The sequence below is a fragment of the Neoarius graeffei genome, chromosome 25, assembly GCF_027579695.1.
Source record: "Neoarius graeffei isolate fNeoGra1 chromosome 25, fNeoGra1.pri, whole genome shotgun sequence".
NCBI lineage: Eukaryota > Metazoa > Chordata > Actinopteri > Siluriformes > Ariidae > Neoarius > Neoarius graeffei.
Window position 1 is genome coordinate 15,296,353 of NC_083593.1, and position 18,432 is coordinate 15,314,784.

Genomic DNA, 18,432 nt, shown 5'->3' on the forward strand with positions numbered 1-18,432 from the left:
CCCCCTGCTTTAATTCATTTTGGTTGTTACTAATGAGATATATTCATTTTAAAGCATTACAATAAGGCATTACATACACTTTTTTTTAAATTTTTAAATTTTTTTTTCTCTTAAAATGGAGTTACTGCTCAGTTATTTATGTGGTCATCACGCACTCCACCACTGAAAGCTTATTAATGGACACCCAATCTACACTCACTGCCCACTTTATTAAGGACACATGCACATTTATCTAATTAGCCAATCATGTAACAACAGCGCAGTGCAAAAAATCATGCAGATACAGATCAAGTGTTTTAATACCCGTGTGAGATCAAGTGTTTTAAGTTGATGTCATCAAACATTAGAATGAAAATAAAAAAAAATAATGGGTGATCTCTGTAACTTCAACCATGGCATGGATGTTTGTACCAGAAAGGCTGTTTTGAGTATTTCAGAAATTGCTCATCTGGGAAATACACAACAGTCTGTAGATGTGGTCTTCTGCTCTTGTAGCCCATCCACCTGAGGTTTGCTGATTTTATGCATGCTGAGATGCTTTTCTGCTCACCACAGTTGTAAAGAGTGATTTATCGGAGTTACTTCCTGGCAGCTTGAACCAATCTGTCTCGAGTTTCCCATAAGCATCGCACCACGAAATCCTTGTTAAATGGTAGCGTGAGCAGCACAATGAACACCCTGTCTCTCTCTTAGTTAAGAGACTCTTCGTGTTCAGATGCTTTTGGGAAATCCACACCTGGCAATTTTCCTTTGACCTTTCTTGTCAACAAGGTGTTTCTACCCACAGACCGGTCACTCACTTAACTCCCCCCTGCCCTCCCCTCCCCACACCATCCTATGTAAACTCGAGAGACTGTTGTGTGTGAAGTTCCCAGGAGATCAGCAGTTTATGAAATACTCAAACCAGCCCCTCTGGTACCAACAAAGTGTCAGAGATCTCACACACCATTCTGATGTGAACATGAACTGAAGCTCTTGACCTATATCTGTTTTTTGCTGCATTCTGCTGCTGCTGCTGCTGCTGCTATCTGATAACTGCATGAATGTACAGGTGTTCCGAATAGAGTGATTAATGCACACACTACAAAAAAGTATGTACATGGAGTATATTGCTCCTGACATCACACGAATGTTACTGAAAGTCACAAAAAAAAAATCTTAATTTTAGGATCTAATAGTCATGATAGATAGATAGAAATTCCAACACGACTTGATTCAAACATAAATCTCCCCTCCAGTTCAAGTTGGCAGACATGGCTGTGGCTATAGAAAGTGCTCGTCTTCTCACTTGGAAAGCTGCACTGTTGCGAGATGGAAAGAAACCCTACTCTAAGGCTGGTCCTTTTATCCGATCCATATGTTTAAGTTTTTGCCTGCATTCACATGCTCAGTAGTACAACAGAAGTGATATGAGAGACTCATTTCCTTCTCCCCTTTCATTACAGGAAGCTGCTATGGCCAAACTGGCTGCATCTGAAGCGGCAACATTTGTTTCTCATCAGGTAAGAAACAACTTCACCCATAGAATATTTAACGGAAAATGAAGTGTCTAACTCTCTTTGTCTTTTCCACATGAAGGCCATTCAGGTGTTGGGGGGAATGGGTTATGTAACGGACATGCCAGCTGAGAGACACTACCGCGATGCCCGCATCACAGAAATCTATGAGGGGACCAGCGAAATTCAAAGACTTGTCATTGCAAACCAGATTTTGAAGGAATATCAGCAATAGAGCTGGATGGTGTGCAGCAAATTCATAACACAATATCTTGTCAAACATGGCGGTGACTGTCTGGGAATGCTTACAATGTCATAAACATGTTCTCAATGGTGATATTCATGGGGTTTGCCCATAAGGTTGATTTTTCAAGTGACACGAGTGCTTTTTTTTTTTTTGAGAAAAATCTCTAATCATGGAAATATTCTCATAAATGAAAGGATTACTTTGCTTAATTTTTGATTGCACTTAATTATTGCATCAGTAATGAATAAATTAAACATTACTTTTAAAGCTAGACAGCCTTCCAATTTCATAAAAGCTGTGAAATTTAGTTCCCTCTGAAATTTGGTCATTGTGATGGGTTTATTTCTGCAGTATCTCCAAAAAAAAAAAATGGTGCAGTTGGAGTCGTCTTGTTGGAGTCTTGTTCTCGGATTCGACTAAATCTTATTTTATTTTTTTAAATGACTTTGACTTGACTCAGACTTGAACACTGGGGACTCGAGACTGGACTCGGACTTGAGGTTGAGTGACTCGATAATAACACTGGCCCCAAAAACGTTGGTGACCAACTCTGAACTGAAGTTTGTATCACTGTGAAACAGTCAAGATCAACTCATTCAGTGAGCAGTGTGTTGAACTGTAAAGCGTCCCGTCAGCAGTCCCCATCCTTCATGGATGGGCTTCAGAGGACTCTTTAGTGGTGGTCATACTAAGACTATTCTTAAAAAAAAAAAAAAAAAGACAGCGCCCCTGCTGGCTGGCTGCAGTATAACGTGTAGCACCACCTGGCCCCATGTGTTTCAATGCCAAAATAGCTGATTTTCTGTCACTCTTCAAACTGTTTTTAAAAACATTATTCTACTACAGTGGTGCGCTGTTATAACACCGTAGTTGGGATTTAAAGAATCTGACTGTGTTATGAGCGAATCCGTGTCATAACGGGGTGGAAAACCTGGCCTGGCGCGAGTAGAAAATATTCTGCGCTTTATTTTTGAGAGAAACCAGTTCCCTGAAGATATCCGACGAAGAAACTGCAAGAACTTCGATCGCTTTTACCATGATGATTTTTTTTTTTAATTGTCTGCCAATGTAACAAGTAATGTTTTGTCGCCAGTCACATGCGCGCGCCTCAAACACTGATTACATGCACTTGTCCAGGATTAGCGCAATGGATGCAAATGTATGTTGTTTAAATAAATTTTTACTTCCAATTATCCAGATGTTGTTGTAAACAAAATGTTATTAAATGTTATTGAAATAACTTCTTAGTCTGTTGAGACATGGCCCGTTATAAATTTGCTGTTACCAGGCAATGACCAAGAACTGTATTATTAGGGTTGGTGTCTGTGTTGTAGCAGTGTACTAGCAGCTAGCTGTTAGCACTAGCCAATGTCAACAACATAGTAGCTAGTATGTTACTGTAGCAATGTTTACGTTCAGTCATTTGGATGACTGTTAAAACCTTTCAGTCTCAAGTTTTTCCTTTACTGTATTTACTAGTTTACTGTAATTATGATCCGGCAGCTATTTACACCGGATCCAGTGTAAATAGCTGCCGCAGCGCGCTCCGGCTTGCTCCCAGAGCACTCCGGGAGCAAGCCGGAGCGCGCTGCTTAATTTGAGGGGGAGCAAGCCGGAGCGCGCTCCGGAACCTCGGCCGGAGCACTCCGGGAGCAAGCCGGAGCACGCTGCTTAATTTGAGGGGGAGCAAGCCGGAGCGTGCTGCTTAATTTGAGGGGGAGCAAGCCGGAGAGTGCTGCTTAATTTGAGGGGGAGCAAGCCGGAGCGCGCTCCGGCAGCTATTTACACTGGATCCGATGTAAATAGCTGCTGGATCATAATTACAGTAAACTAGTAAATACAGTAAAGGAAAAACTTGAGACTGAAAGGTTTTAACAGTCATCCAAATGACTGAACGTAAACATTGCTACAGTAACATACTAGCTACTATATTGTTGACATTAGCTAGCTTGACCTTCAAAATGGCGGACACCGGGGCGTCACGTGACCCTGTGACGTCAGGTGAAATACGTTCAAAAAAGTGATCAGAGACTGGATTGGAAAAGGGAAAAACCAGTAGCGGTGAAGGGGAGGGCGAAAAGATGTGTAAGGAATAGGGGTAGAGTGTAGAAAATAAAAAGAGGTAACGAAAGGGGGGAAAAGTCAGGAGATACTCTTCTTGGGACAAATTTGATCGGATACGACGGTTTAAAACACAAGCCAAATACACGCGATGTGAGTGGTAAGATGGCGGCCAGATGGCTTCACTCGTCTCTCAGCTTCTGTTACTTGGATAAACCGGAAATCAAAGACCGGCGTCCGGGAGAGGCGGGTGTCATGGCGACCCCCATTGTCTCGCAGGAAAGACGTGGATTGGAACACAGCCCAAGATGGCGAGTTGAAATTTCAAGTTAAGGTGGTGTTTTGGGTTGGTTTTACTGGTTGTAGGCGGGGAATTATAAATTGCCACTTCTCCTCGAACACAGCAATATAAATACGCTAAGATATATTTTGTTCAACATACACGAATAGATATCTGGCTAAGCTTGCCTGTTTTGATTTGTTTTTGTTTTGTTTTTTTAATTCGTTGCAAATGGTCAAAATGAGTCTGTCGCTAAGGTAATATTGCAGTTTCCTAGCTGGCTAAGAAGCGGTTGCTATAGCTTATCATTCATTTATTCATTCAGCTTGACACTAAACTGTTTAATAGAAGTGGCCAGTCTTATCAGCTTTGGCGTCAGTTCGCTTTTTACCGGGTTTATTCCTGTTGTCAGCTTAAAAGCTATTTCTGTAGTTATAACCAAATGTTTTAACGAACTCACGAAGCTGAAACATTAACGCTTATTATGTCGAACAACGTATCAAGCAAACTTGCACCCGAAACATAATGTTTGGTGAAAAATGAAGTTTCCTCGTTACCTTTAGGGTCGATCTGTCTGCTGACAAGAATAAAAAAAAGAGGAGAGAACTAACGGATGAGCAGAAGAATGAGATTAAAGAAGCATTCGAACTGTTTGACACCGACAAGGATAAAGAAATAGACTATCATGAACTAAAGGTAATCATTTCAAACTATGATTAAAAACGTAAATATATTAAGTACTAGCTAGAGTGGCGGCTACAGTTATCGACACCTTAACGATCTTTTGGCCGTTGCGAAAGTAGAAAAGACTTTAATATGTAAAGTGTGCATGAATAATTACTCAAACTTCCACTGGAAAAAATGAGTTGATTCCCAATTACTTGGCGAATCAGATCACGTGACACCTTTGTCCACATTTATTGACACTTTGTCCACAGTTATCGACACCTTTGTCCACAGTTATTGACACTGTTCCTCAATTATCGACACCATTTGTCCACAATTATCGGCACCGTTCCACAATTATCGGCACCTTTGTCCACGGTTATCGGCACCGTTCCACAATTATCGACACCTTTGTCCACAGTTATCGGCACCGTTCCACAGTTATCGGCACCTTTGTCCACAATTATTGGCACCCTTTGTCCACAGTTATCGGCACCATTCCACAATTATCGGCACCTTTGTCCACAATTATTGGCACCTTTCGTCCACGGTTATCGGCACCGTTCCACAATTATCGGCACCCTTTGTCCACGGTTATCGGCACCCTTTGTCCACGGTTATCGGCACCTTTGTCCACAGTTATCGGCACCGTTCCACAATTATCGACACCTTTGTCCACAGTTATCGGCACCGTTCCAAAATTATCGGCACCTTTGTCTACAGTTATCGGCACTGTTCCACAATTATCGGCACCTTTGTCCACGGTTATCGGCACCTTTGTCCACAGTTATCGGCACCGTTCCACAATTATCGACACCTTTGTCCACAGTTATCGGCACCGTTCCACAATTATCGACACCTTTGTCTACAGTTAGACACCCAAATGACTATGTATAAAACAAATTTTTTTAAATCGGTATGTGGTATTAAGTTAACAAAACATAGTTTTTATTTTAAATTTGTTTTACACAGTCTTGTATTTCGTACAAAATATCTTTTATATAAATATATCGGTCAGTGTTTACATCAATGAGGAAGTAATTGTAATGTTTGTAAACAAATGAACTGATAATGTTTAACCTGTGTCAGAAATCTTTTTGTTCCACTTTTGAAGTATTTTTGTAAATCACATTTTGTTAATCATTCGTTGTTGTTTTGTATTAATTTCTAGTTGTGTAGTTTACCAATAAATAACAACAGGCAACTGACATTGTAACCACATGAAAATCCAGGTCAAAGGTCGCATCTCATTCCTCGAACCAAAATATAAAATATCTACTGATATTGTAATCTGTGGTAGATATTTACAACAAACTGCAAAAATATATATGTATGTTATTTACCAGCTGGGAGGTCCGTATCATGAAATACCGTGACCAAGGTCTTGAAAGTACTGAGCGAGGCCCTCTGGTTCGAGGTCAGTATTCAAGGCCGAGGTCACGGTATTTCACCATACGGACCGACCTTAAGCTGGTAAATAATATATTTTTTTTCTTCACCAAATTCTAACAGAAAACGAGAGCGCCCGAAAGGGAAAACCCGAGCCGAGCTGCCATTTTGAATCCTCATTCACGGCTGTAATGCAAATGGCTTCCTCCTCGGTATACAAGTGCGCTTCCATGGCAGGAAAAAAACTACATTTTGCCCCCTATGTAGTCCCCTATTTATACAAATAGGAGTCATTCAGGATTCAGCCATGTTTTTGCTCAGCGTTAGCAAATTACAGGTTTTTAGCTTTCTCCTGAAATGTTTTCTTTTATTTCTTCTTCCTCAGGGTAGTAAAACTTGCTTTTGCTGTGAAGACTGTCGTTATCACTATCCATGCTGTAAAATTAATGCTATTATGCTGAGAAATGCTGACAAAAATTTAAGATTTTTGATAATCTTATAAATAAATTTTATGAAAAAGATAAATGTTGACAAAAAAATGCTACTATGTTTGTTGTTGTTGTGAACGAGCGAGTCGCCAGAGGTCCGTAACTGGGGTCGGTACCATAGGATACGGACCCGGTTGCCAGGATTTGGACCACGAAAAAATTATTTTTTCCTGAATGGAATAGAAAACTGAATATTTCAAGCATGTAATTTTTTTTATTTGCTAGGAATTTAATTCTGCTTTAATTCTGTTTATTGCAATAGGAGTCCAAATACTCTATAAACATTCCATTATGAATCAGAAAATATTATAAATCACAGCACTTTTTTTTTTTTAAAGTACTTCATCTGCTTCAACAATGTTACACACAGATCGATCCATAACAGTTATAGCGGAGCTCCAGTGGAGCACCATACCTAAGAAAAAATGGTAAACCCATCGAGTCGATTTTTTGTGGTTTGTCTGTGTACGTGTACCACCAGTCATACACACCGCCTAGTGGCCAGTGTTAGTAATTACCAGTCATACACACCGCCTAGTGGCCAGTGTTAGTAATTACCAGTCATACACACCGCCTAGTGGCCAGTGTTAGTAATTACCGGTCATACACACCGCCTAGTGGCCAGTGTTAGTAATTACCGGTCATACACACCGCCTAGTGGCCAGTGTTAGTAATTACCGGTCATACACACCGCCTAGTGGCCAGTGTTAGTAATTACCGGTCATACACACCGCCTAGTGGCCAGTGTTAGTAATTACCGGTCATGCACACCGCCTAGTGGCCAGTGTTAGTAATTACCGGTCATGCACACCGCCTAGTGGCCAGTGTTAGTAATTACCGGTCATGCACACCGCCTAGTGGCCAGTGCTAGCCAGTAAAGAAATCAAACAAAAGAGACCGGCTATGATATAAGAAAATTCTACAACCCAGAAACAGATGGGAGCTCCGCTTTTAGGCAGTGCCTAAATCTAAATATTAAATGTCACTTAATTCCACAGGGTGTCGATAATGGTGGACACCGGTGAAAGGTGATCACTATTATCGACACCTCATGTGACTTCTCAAACGTGCATTTAGATACAAAACGGCGACTTTCAAACGAAACAGTAAGAAACAGTAGGTTTTGATGATATCATGAAATATCGATGAATTTGATAAGTTAAAAACATATCCATGATCTTTCCACCATGCTTACCTGCGATAATGATGATGTCCGGGTTTTCCTCAAATTGCTGATCGTGGTAAAAAAAAAAAAAAGTTATATCTCAGGTAACGAGCTGTGTCATCAGATGACAAAATTAGTGGTGTGTCGTTCACGAACGAACCGTTCTTTTTGAACGAGTCTTCGAAGTGAATGACTAGAACTAGTTCGCGCTGCCTCTCGTTCTCGGTCGTTCGCGAATCAGCAGTCTCTGCTCACTGGCAGCAGGGTGGTCGCTGAATCTCGGTCGTTGGCGAATCAGCAGGATCTGTTCAGTAGCAGAAGGGCGTCCAACTTGCATTTTGATCTGTGCAGAGCAGCACCACTTTACTTCTTTAAGGGCTATCTGAGCCCTATTATCAGAGCGTTGACACATGCCAGGTCTTTAGTTTACAATTTAGAGCTCTCACTCAGCAATACATTTCAGTTCACAGCGAACGAGCTCAGCAGTTCGCGAACGAACGAACAGCCAGCAGCCAGCCTGCCTGCTGCCATACTGGGCTGGGCACATAGCAACTAGTGGTGTGTCGTTCACGAACGAACCGTTCTTTTTGAACGAGTCTTCGAAGTGAACGACTAGAACAATGAATGATCATGAATGCAGCAGAGAGACATCGCAGGCTACTGTTCGCTGAATACGATGACTTGTAAAGTTGTTTATTCTCTGAAATGAGTGTTGCTGTTCAATAAGCAATATATATATATATTTTTTTTTGCTTAATGGGTTTGAGAGAACAACTGCATAGCCGGCAGACCATGGCTCTACTAAAATAAATATAATAAATATAAAAACAGCTTTATTCTCATCTACATTTAATTAACTTTCAGAGCTTTGTTTATGTAGTCTTTTTCAGATAATGCTAGGATAATGTTTTTCTTCCATCTTTTTCTCAAGCACATTGTAATGTATGAAAATCTATTGTGGATGGCACCTCTGCCGCCTCTCGTTCACTCAAGATGAACTAAACTTCGGACGACAGCCATTGTTGTGCCGCTTTGGTGTGACGTCATCAAAATGAACGAGTGAACGAACTGAACGAACGAATTTCTTTGCTGAACTGACCGACATGAACGAACTGGCGGAAATGAATCACCATGTCCCACCAATAGACAAAATCGAAGGGTGAGGCGGGTCTTCCGGTTGATTTTAATTAACCAGTAATAACTGTTGTAACTGAAACACCTTTGTAAAATAGTTTTTTATTGGTGAATCTGAAAAGGTGTCAATTAATTGTAGCCGCCGCTCAATTAATGAGCTGTTTAATTTGTGAACATGGAGGGAGGAATAGAAACAGCATTGTGGCGGGAAACACATATGTTGGTGCTGATTTTGGATTTTGAAATTATGGGTTATAATTTATTTTGTGTGTTTAATTTATATTTTGTGCACTGAGTGGGAAATTTATTACTGTTTGTTTTATTTACAGTGGTGCTTGAAAGTTTGTGAACCCTTTAGAATTTTCTATATTTCTGCATAAATATGACCTAAAACATCATCGGATTTTCACACAAGTCCTAAAGGTAGATAAAGAGAACCCAGTTAAACAAATGAGACAAAAATATTATACTTGGTCATTTATTTATTGAGGAAAATGATCCAATATTACATAGAGTGGCAAAAGTATGTGAACCTCTAGGATGAGCAGTTAATTTGAAGGTGAAATTAGTCAGGTGTTTTCAATCAATGGGATGACAATCAGGTGTGAGTGGGCACCCTGTTTTATTTAAAGAACAGGGATCTATCAAAGTCTGGTCTTCACAACACATGTTTGTGGAAGTGTATCATGGCACGAACAAAGGAGATTTCTGAGGACCTCAGAAAAAGTGTTACTGATGCTCATCAGGCTGGAAAACATTACAAAACCATCTCTAAAGAGTTTGGACTCCACCAATCCACAGACAGACAGACTGTGTACAAATGGAGGAAACTCAAGACCATTGTTACCCTCCCCAGGAGTGGGCGACCAACAAAGATTACTCCAAGAGCAAGGTGTGTAATAGTTGGCGAGGTCACAAAGGACCCCAGGGTAACTTCTAAGCAACTGAAGGCCTCTCTCACATTGGCTAATGTTAATGTTCATGAGTCCACCACCAGGAAAACACTGAACAACAATGGTGTGCATGGCAGGGCTGCAAGGAGAAAGCCACTGCTCTCCAAAAAGAACATTGCTGCTTGTCTACAGTCTGCTAAAGATCATGTGGACAAGCCAGAAGGCTATTGGACAAATGTTTTGTGGATGGATGAGACCAAAATCGAACTTTTTGGTTTAAATGAGAAGCGTTATGTTTGGAGAAAGGAAAACACTGCATTCCAGCATAAGAACCTTATCCCATCTGTGAAACATGGTGGTGGTAGTATCATGGTTTGGGCCTGTTTTGCTGCATCTGGGCCAGGATGGCTTGCCATCATTGATGGAACAATGAATTCTGAATTATACCAGCGAATTCTAAAGGAAAATGTCAGGACATCTGTCCATGAACTGAATCTCAAGAGAAGGTGGGTCATGCAGCAAGACAACGGCCCTAAGCACACAAGTCGTTCTACCAAAGAATGGTTAAAGAAGAATAAAGTTAATGTTTTGGAATGGCCAAGTCAAAGTCCTCACCTTAATCCAATCGAAATGTTGTGGAAGGACCTGAAGTGAGTAGTTCATGTGAGGAAACCCACCAACATCCCAGAGTTGAAGCTGTTCTGTACGGAGGAATGGGCTAAAATTCCTCCAAGCCGGTGTGCAGGACTGATCAACAGTTACCGGAAACGTTTAGTTGCAGTTATTGCTGCACAAGGGGGTCACACCAGATACTGAAAGCAAAGGTTCACATACTTTTGCCACTCACAGATATGTAATATTGGATCATTTTCTTCAATAAATAAATGACCAAGTATAATATTTTTGTCTCATTTGTTTAACTGGGTTCTCTTTATCTACTTTTAGGACTTGTGTGAAAATCTGATGATGTTTTAGGTCATATTTATGCAGAAATATAGAAAATTCTAAAGGGTTCACAAACTTTCAAGCACCACTGTAGATCTGACCAGGTGTTAGTTCGGGTTTAGTTAGTGAGATCAGGGTGTCTGCTTAGCTCTGGTTATTGCCAGTGGGTCACTGTCTTTGAGGTTTTTCCAAAATTTGGTTGACTTTTTGTAAAATGCATGATTAAATAACAGATATTGACCTAGTTCTGCTCTGCTGGCATTGTTTGTGGTGTCTGTATACACTTTTTTTTTATTTGCTCAGATCTGGATCTTTTTGAAATATGTGTCACTTCATGCTCCTGGGAGAACTTGTTTCAGTCCTTATTCTCTGTTTGTTTCCTGTTTGCATAGATTTGATAAGATCAAGAGTTTTATCCTCTACATCACTTTCCATAATTTTGTAAAAACAGTCCTTGCAGAGCTTTTGTAATAAAGTAAGCAGGCATTTTGGAACAGCAATTTTCAATTGAGATGTAAATATGATGAGGTGTGTAGTAATTTGTTTAAAAAATCTGATCTCTCTCTCTTTGCCTCACTTTCTGGCTGACTTGTGCAGGTGGCAATGAGAGCCCTTGGTTTTGAGGTGAAGAAAGCTGATGTTATGACCATCTTAAAAGACTTCAACCGAGGAGGCACTGGAAAAATAACTTATGAAATGTTCAAAGAAGTTGGTAGGTACCTCAATCTGGGCTTAAAATATTTCCTGCTTCGCTTATTTTAAGGATTTGTTTGCGTTTTTAGATGGAAATTTGAAAATGCTTGTAGATAGAGCTTCAACTAATTATAATTTTGAAAACTGATTAATGTATTGGTCAGTCCAGTTAAATTGTTGAGCAACACTGCATTACATCATAGAATTGAGAGGGATTGTGAAGTAGAAAATACAAGTTTTTGTTGATAAAACTATTTAACTGTACATACCTTACTGCAGTGTCCAGCTTCGTGGCTCCAAAGGAAGTAGCTTACTCGAACGGGCAGCATCTAACTTTTGATGTAATCTAAAATCTGATTGGTTGAAATTAATTTATAGAAATACAGACTGTCCCAAGTCTCCCTGCTCTTTGATGGAGCATTTATAGATGCCAAAATCGCTGGCATCCGGCAGTTATTGACAGGGCTGACTTATCAGCAAGTTTAAGCTTATGTAAATCCTGACAGACCACTGACACTACTCTTTTTATATTTTTTGGATGCAGGTTTTTTCATGTCTTGGTGGGTCAGTTGGTTTGCATATCATTTTGCGGGTCACTTTGGGAGGTCTGCTTTAATGTCACGTATACAAGGACAGTACAGTAAATCGTTTTTGCATATTCTATCTAGTTACAGTGCTGATTAGAAACTGATTAAAATGTTGTTTGCTGCAGGAGGACGAAGAAAACCGTCCCCAAAGGCATGTTTAAACAGTTTGAGCAGCAGCTCAACAATGAAAATGGGCAGCAACATGGAACCATTTCATAGTTTTTTACAAGGGACGTTAGATAAGTGGGGGCGGCACGGTGGTGTAGTGGTTAGCGCTGTCGCCTCACAGCAAGAAGGTCCTGGGTTCGAGCCCCGGGGCCGGCGAGGGCCTTTCTGTGCGGAGTTTGCATGTTCTCCCCGTATCCGTGTGGGTTTCCTCCGGGTGCTCTGGTTTCCCCCACAGTCCAAAGACATGCAGGTTAGGTTAACTGGTGACTCTAAATTGACCGTAGGTGTGAATGTGAGTGTGAATGGTTGTCTGTGTCTATGTGTCAGCCCTGTGATGACCTGGCGACTTGTCCAGGGTGTACCCCGCCTTTCGCTCGTAGTCAGCTGGGATAGGCTCCAGCTTGCCTGCGACCCTGTAGAACAGGATAAAGCGGCTAGAGATAATGAGATGAGATTAGATAAGTGATTGTGCCCAGTTAGCTTTGGACTAGGCATTCTTGCTCAACCAAGAACTGCCAGAAATAATTTGGATGTATATTCTCTTTTAGTGACTGACAGGATATTGGATCAGGATCCAAAAGAAGAAATTCTGAAGGCATTTAAGTTGTTTGATGACGACGACTCTGGGAAGATCAGCTTGAAGAACCTGCGGCGTGTGGCCAGAGAGTTAGGAGAAGACATGAGTGATGAAGAGCTGAGGGCTATGATTGATGAGTTTGACACTGATGGAGACGGAGAGAGTAAGTATATAAGCTGAATGAAGCAGAGTGGGTTTTTTTTTCTTTTTTAGGGGAAAAAAATCCCTTTTGAGGGAAAACATTTTAGCCCAGCATATTTTGCTCGAGTTTATCTTTGTTGTCTTGGTAGTCTCACTTTATAATACATGTTGCCTATCATACTGTCTAAAATTATTTGATTAATTAAAAGAATGTAGCACCAATTCAAAATGTACCAATGTCTTTCTTAGGGCACTTTCACCCCTACCTTATTGGGTATGGACCTGTTGATCATTTCCTTTAATTAAATTTGTTTATTTTCTTTACTTTTGCTTTTCAGGGTTTTTTTCCTGCTCCTCAACAGTAAACAAACACAGTTCTGTGTTTTCATCTCTCTCATGTCACTCTCATCCCTCTTCCCTTTTACTGGAACACCAAACACTCATTAAATACATTGCACACAAGTGTCCCTCATTACCACTCAGCTGTCTGTTCACAAACCTGCACTTGGCCACGCCCTCGCTTCCAGTAACCCCCACCACCCAGTTCAGGTCATGGAGCTGTCTGGCCTGCCCACCCTGAGAGGAGTGTGCTCCAGCTATCTGTGGCCCACCTCAAACTTAAAAGGCTGAAGTGCCAGATACCAATGGGTAATTTGTGTCTGCGTTCTTCAGCCACTAGAGCGGGGCATGGTTCAAATAGAGCGTGAAACCCCTTATTCTGGCCCCTACCTGACATGTCCGTCTATAACACAAAAAGGAGAGTAAGAGGTGTCCACCATGGAAGTCTGCTTTTACCTGAAGGAAAGCTTGCTGGCATGGCTCCATCCACCTGACGGAGGATCTGGCGCTCCGTTTTTAGTGGGATGTCAGCAGGCTGGTGATGTCTTACTAGATGGGCGCAAACCTAGGCTAGTTCCTGGGGCTGACTGGCTACTGTCTCGCCTCCTTTTTGTCTTGGGCCTCAAGCAGACTGCAATCGCTGTGGTCTTATTAATGTAGGCTGCATTTGCCCATGACCCAAGTGGAAGTCCAGATATCGGACTTCCACTTGTTTGGGTTTGCTGTGAGCACCACTTGTCTCAATGACTTCAGATGTTGAATGTGCAGCTGACAGTCATTACTATAAATAATATTGTCTGGATAGATAGAGGTGTAACCAGCATGTGGTTGAAGGATTCTGTCTATGAGTCACTGGAATGTTTCAGGGGCCCTGAACAACCCAAAAGGAAGTGTTACAAATTGTTGTAAACCAAATGGCATGGAAAAGGTCATTTTTATCCCCTGCTGGCCGAAAGGCCCGAAGGGGGATTGTCATGGCGATGTCTGTCTGTCGGTCCGTCCCGGGAAGGGTACTAACCTTCTGAAATCAACTCCTCTCACGGTTTTTGGAGGAATTTCACAAAAGTTGACAGGATTCTTTGTTATATGCCAGTAATACGCATATAACAGTTTCATTCAATTTAGTTGCATTTTACCAGAGGTATGGCATAGCTGCCAGCAGGGGATATCGTGCTCTTGTTTTTCATGAGACAGAGTTGTCGGTCTTTGGCACCACCGCCCCTGGGGGTGTTTTTAAATGTGGTGTTCTACGAGGTGAATGCGACCGGGCAGAGGCAAGAACGTGCATGAAAATCCTGTCCGCAACTTGGCGACCTCAGGATTTGTGATGGCGAGAGGTAATCTCCACGAGGGATCAGGGTGGTTTGAACTGCCATTTTTAGATTTACCTCCAAGTGCTAAGTTCCTCTCTGTCTAGCACAACTGTTGTGAAAGCCACAGGTACCACCGCTCTCCATGGTTTCAGTAGATTGTGGTGGTACGTATATCTGCTGTACACCACTCATTGGCCTCACCTCATAGTTAATGTCTCCAACTAGCTGTGTGACCTCAAAGCTCAATGTGAGTAGTAAAATGAGTACTTTGTTTTATGGGGCAGTCTGTCGATAAGAGGGTTCAGTATGCAATTTAAAATCTCCACCCACCATGGCAACATCTGACTGAATCTCCAAGAAATCTAAGAACACCTTCGTTATAAAATTGGAGGGATGTGCAGGAGGGTAACACATTCAATATGGAGAATACCGTAACTTGTAAGACACCTTTAACCATAACATGTCGGCCATTTTTTTCTTTAATACAGTCCAGCATTGAAAACTGAAGACCTCTTCTCATTAGAATAGCCACTCCTCTGCTTCTTGACGTGTATGAAGAAAAGAACACTTGATCAAACCTTCCCTGTTACAATTTTAAATGTTCTGCATCATCCAGTTGCATTTCTTGCAAAAGAGTAATGTCAATATGTCCTTTTTTCCAAAAAGTCAGTACTTTCTTCCTTTTAACAGGACTATGGACCCCTTTTTATATTCAACGTACACAGACGCAATGTATTACTTGCCATATAGTCTAACCTAACCCTCCATGCAATGAGAGCATACTGAAAACAAAACCAAATGACACGTCGCTGAGCTGAGAGGGGGGGGGACACAATAAATTGAACAAGAACTATTATACAGAAACAACAAGCGTGACAAATTATTAGGCCTATTGAAATGTAAAAACAGAATAAAAAAAAACTCAAGGGGGCTGTCTCTGCCAGCTAACCTGCAGGGTATTTCAAACTTCTTCCACACCAAGGCTACCTGCCTTGGAGAACACACCATCCAAGCCTCATTCAAAAAAATTAAACCGTATAATTAGGCCTATAACTAAGCTACACTTTACTCTTTGGTGTTTACACATAGCGCTAGGGTTAACAGGAGAAGGAGGGGGGAAAACCTCCAGCGGACTCGTGGTGGCTGTAATTTGCTGCACGAACAAAATCTAGTTTGTATATCGCACAGTCAAACAGGAAGCTAACATGATTCACGTACCACATAAGTCCAATCAGCTAATGTTTTTTTTGTTTGTTTTTTTCCGATCCATGGCATGTCAGTCTGAAGTACCTTCATGCCCTTGTTCTAATGACTGGACGAGCAATGCAACGACTTTTGGAGATTAAAGTCTTCTTTGCTTTCCATCCACTGTTACCTTCAGTGTAGCCAGGTACAGCAAATGTGTTCATTTTCTTTAGTCGTGCCTTTGTCATCAAAAACTTTACGTTTCCGGACCACTTCAGCTGAGTAATCATTAAAGGAGATTTTGGGCTGTCTGTGTGTGGAGTCCTCTTGACTGGATTGGCAAGAAGATCCCATCCGACGGGCCATCTCCATTACTCATTGCTTGTCCTTAAAGTTGTGGAACTTCATTGTCAGTGGCCTGGGACATTGATTAGGGCTGGGTTTTGATGGTAAGACCGATGAGCCTGGTCCAGCTTCAAATGGCCTGCTTTTGTGCTCATGAAGAATGTGTTCCAGGAATCAGTTATTCAATCTCAGCCTGGTCCACCACTGGGGGACGCATCCCTTGGTAATCAGTGCAACGGACGATGCGGAGCAAGTGGTTTTGAGGTGCCAGACACCCACCTTTCACCCCTTCTCCTGTTAGTTCCAAACAGTTCTGCCAGGAGCTGGATTTAGTTGTCAGAGGCTAAGACGCACTCCATTGGAGTATTTTATAGATCAGAGAGAGCTAATCTTTTCTGATCGCCCCAGCATTGACCATCTAGAACATTATTATTATTATTATAGATAACTTCCAAACATGCTGTGGTAACCACTACAATCTTTTCCATGGTACTACAGATTTTTAACTGTGCCACAGTTGATGCATGGAAAATGTTTTTTCAAAAGTTCGGTACAGTTCCCTGCAAAACAAAATGTGTGTATTTATAGGCATGTAGGTTAATGTGCATTACACACACTTTTTTTTTTTTTTTTCCTGTAAATGGCTTAAATACTTTCCAAATAATATTTTCTCAATATATAATTTATATGGGTATTAACAATGGTCATCATTGCAGGATTATGATTAAGGATTATTTCATGGTTCTATATCTTTAACATTGGACTGATTTTATTCTTCCTTATCTTTTTTCTTTCTTTCAGTTAATCAAGAGGAGTTCATCTCTATTATGACCGGAGATTCCTGAGGTGTACAGCGTGGTCAGATCTTACCAAATATCCTGTAGCACATGGACAGCAGCCATGATATGGCTTCCTGTTTAGAAAAGATTCTTAGAAATATCACTTGTGTGTACACCATGTAAAACTTAATTTAACTACTACAGTGAGGTACTGGATTACTTTTTCGCAAGATGTTCGTACTGTAATACTAAATATTCGAAATGTTGAATATTCTTAAACTTTGGATAATGCGACGCCCACTAGTCACTCAGTTACCGATGGGGAGGGACTGATTAAATCTGGTATTATTTCTGTAGTTTTGTTATATTGCTATTGAAGTTAAATAACCCCATGCATGTACATATTTATAAAACCGAGGTTGTATACAGCAGTACATTTTTTGTGTGTGTTTAAAAGTTTACATCATGCTAACAGACTTAAATGAGCTCCCAATGAATTAACGAAGTATGTTAAATTAGCCAGAGCAGCCACGATAATACAGTAGTACTCCAGCACTCAAAACTGATGAAAGGGAATGTCGTCATAAATGCTTGACATGTGCTAAGTTCACGTTACCAGGCTGAAGGGAATCAAATTAGAGTTTTTCCTTAATGTGACTGACTTCCCCCCCCAAGACTGTGTATACACACACCCGATCTTTTCAAATCAGATTTGAGGCACTTGCATATGTGGTCCTAAATCAGATGCATATCCAATTCGTGGCCATGCAATATGAATGGTCAGATTCACAAGGCTTTTTGACTATACCCACATGCTGATTGCTGTCTTTGTCAGCTAGCATCAGTAGCTTGCCAAAACAATAATGGAGGAGAGCTACAATAGCAGTGAAAATAGCACAAGATGGCCATCTGGCTTTTTTTGCCTTCTCGACCTGATTATATATAGCCGATGAACTGTTTGCCATCCTCCAGAGCAAACTGCAATGCATGCATTAGCTCCTAGTGTCTCCATTTTGTTGGGTTTAATACCATAAGTCGTCTCACAAATATGACACCTTTTTTTCTTGTTTGTGATACAGGTGGCTTGTTCAAAAATGTATCAATATGCACATCTGTGCAGTTTTGTAGGACGGCCGCATTCACATTAGTTAGACACAGGCTACTTTATGAATGTATCCTGTCAAGATTCATTCGGTATGAAAAAAAAATGGAATTGAACAGAGGCTTGTAATGTGAATGTAGCTATGGTAACAGAGGCTGGTGTCCAGATAATTTTTTTTAACTGGAAGGATAAATTATAGAGCAATGATCTGGTCCTTCCTCCCCCATGAGAGATCGCTGTGAATATACGTTGTTGGCAAATAGACATTTTGAATAATGAGGTGCTCTGCAAGTGGCAGCCTGGTGCAGCAGGTCTGTGCATTGTGCATGTTGTGTTTTTTTTCTGCTGTTTTTTTCTGAGATGAACTGTGAGTGCATTGTTTATCTGGGTCCTGGTGATAGTGCTACATGAGCCTGCTTTATTACAAGGAGAGAGCTGT

General features: G+C 41.1%; 2 protein-coding genes across 3 annotated transcripts in view; both read left to right on the plus strand.

The window, feature by feature from the left end:
* Positions 1–2,983, plus strand: part of acads (acyl-CoA dehydrogenase short chain) — a 46,307-nt gene extending 43,324 nt beyond the window's left edge. Inside the window, exons 8-10 of the mRNA XM_060908865.1 lie at positions 1,239–1,338; positions 1,450–1,502; positions 1,579–2,983. Of these exons, the coding sequence (XP_060764848.1) occupies positions 1,239–1,338; positions 1,450–1,502; positions 1,579–1,731 (306 nt within the window). The 3' untranslated portion in view covers positions 1,732–2,983. The remainder of the gene's footprint in view (positions 1–1,238; positions 1,339–1,449; positions 1,503–1,578) is intronic.
* Positions 2,984–3,954: 971 nt separating this feature from the next.
* Positions 3,955–17,322, plus strand: cetn3 (centrin 3). 2 transcript variants are annotated; one of them, XM_060908863.1, is made up of 5 exons: positions 3,955–4,115; positions 4,648–4,780; positions 11,362–11,476; positions 12,761–12,952; positions 16,914–17,322. In XM_060908863.1, the coding sequence occupies exons 1-5, from the start codon at positions 3,970–3,972 to the stop codon at positions 16,955–16,957; spliced, it is 630 nt and encodes a 209-aa protein (XP_060764846.1). In that variant the 5' UTR covers positions 3,955–3,969; the 3' UTR covers positions 16,958–17,322. The 2 variants fall into 2 exon arrangements, with proteins under 2 accessions (XP_060764846.1, XP_060764847.1); XM_060908864.1 differs by lacking the exon at positions 3,955–4,115 and adding an exon at positions 4,145–4,341.
* Positions 17,323–18,432: the final 1,110 nt, after the last annotated feature.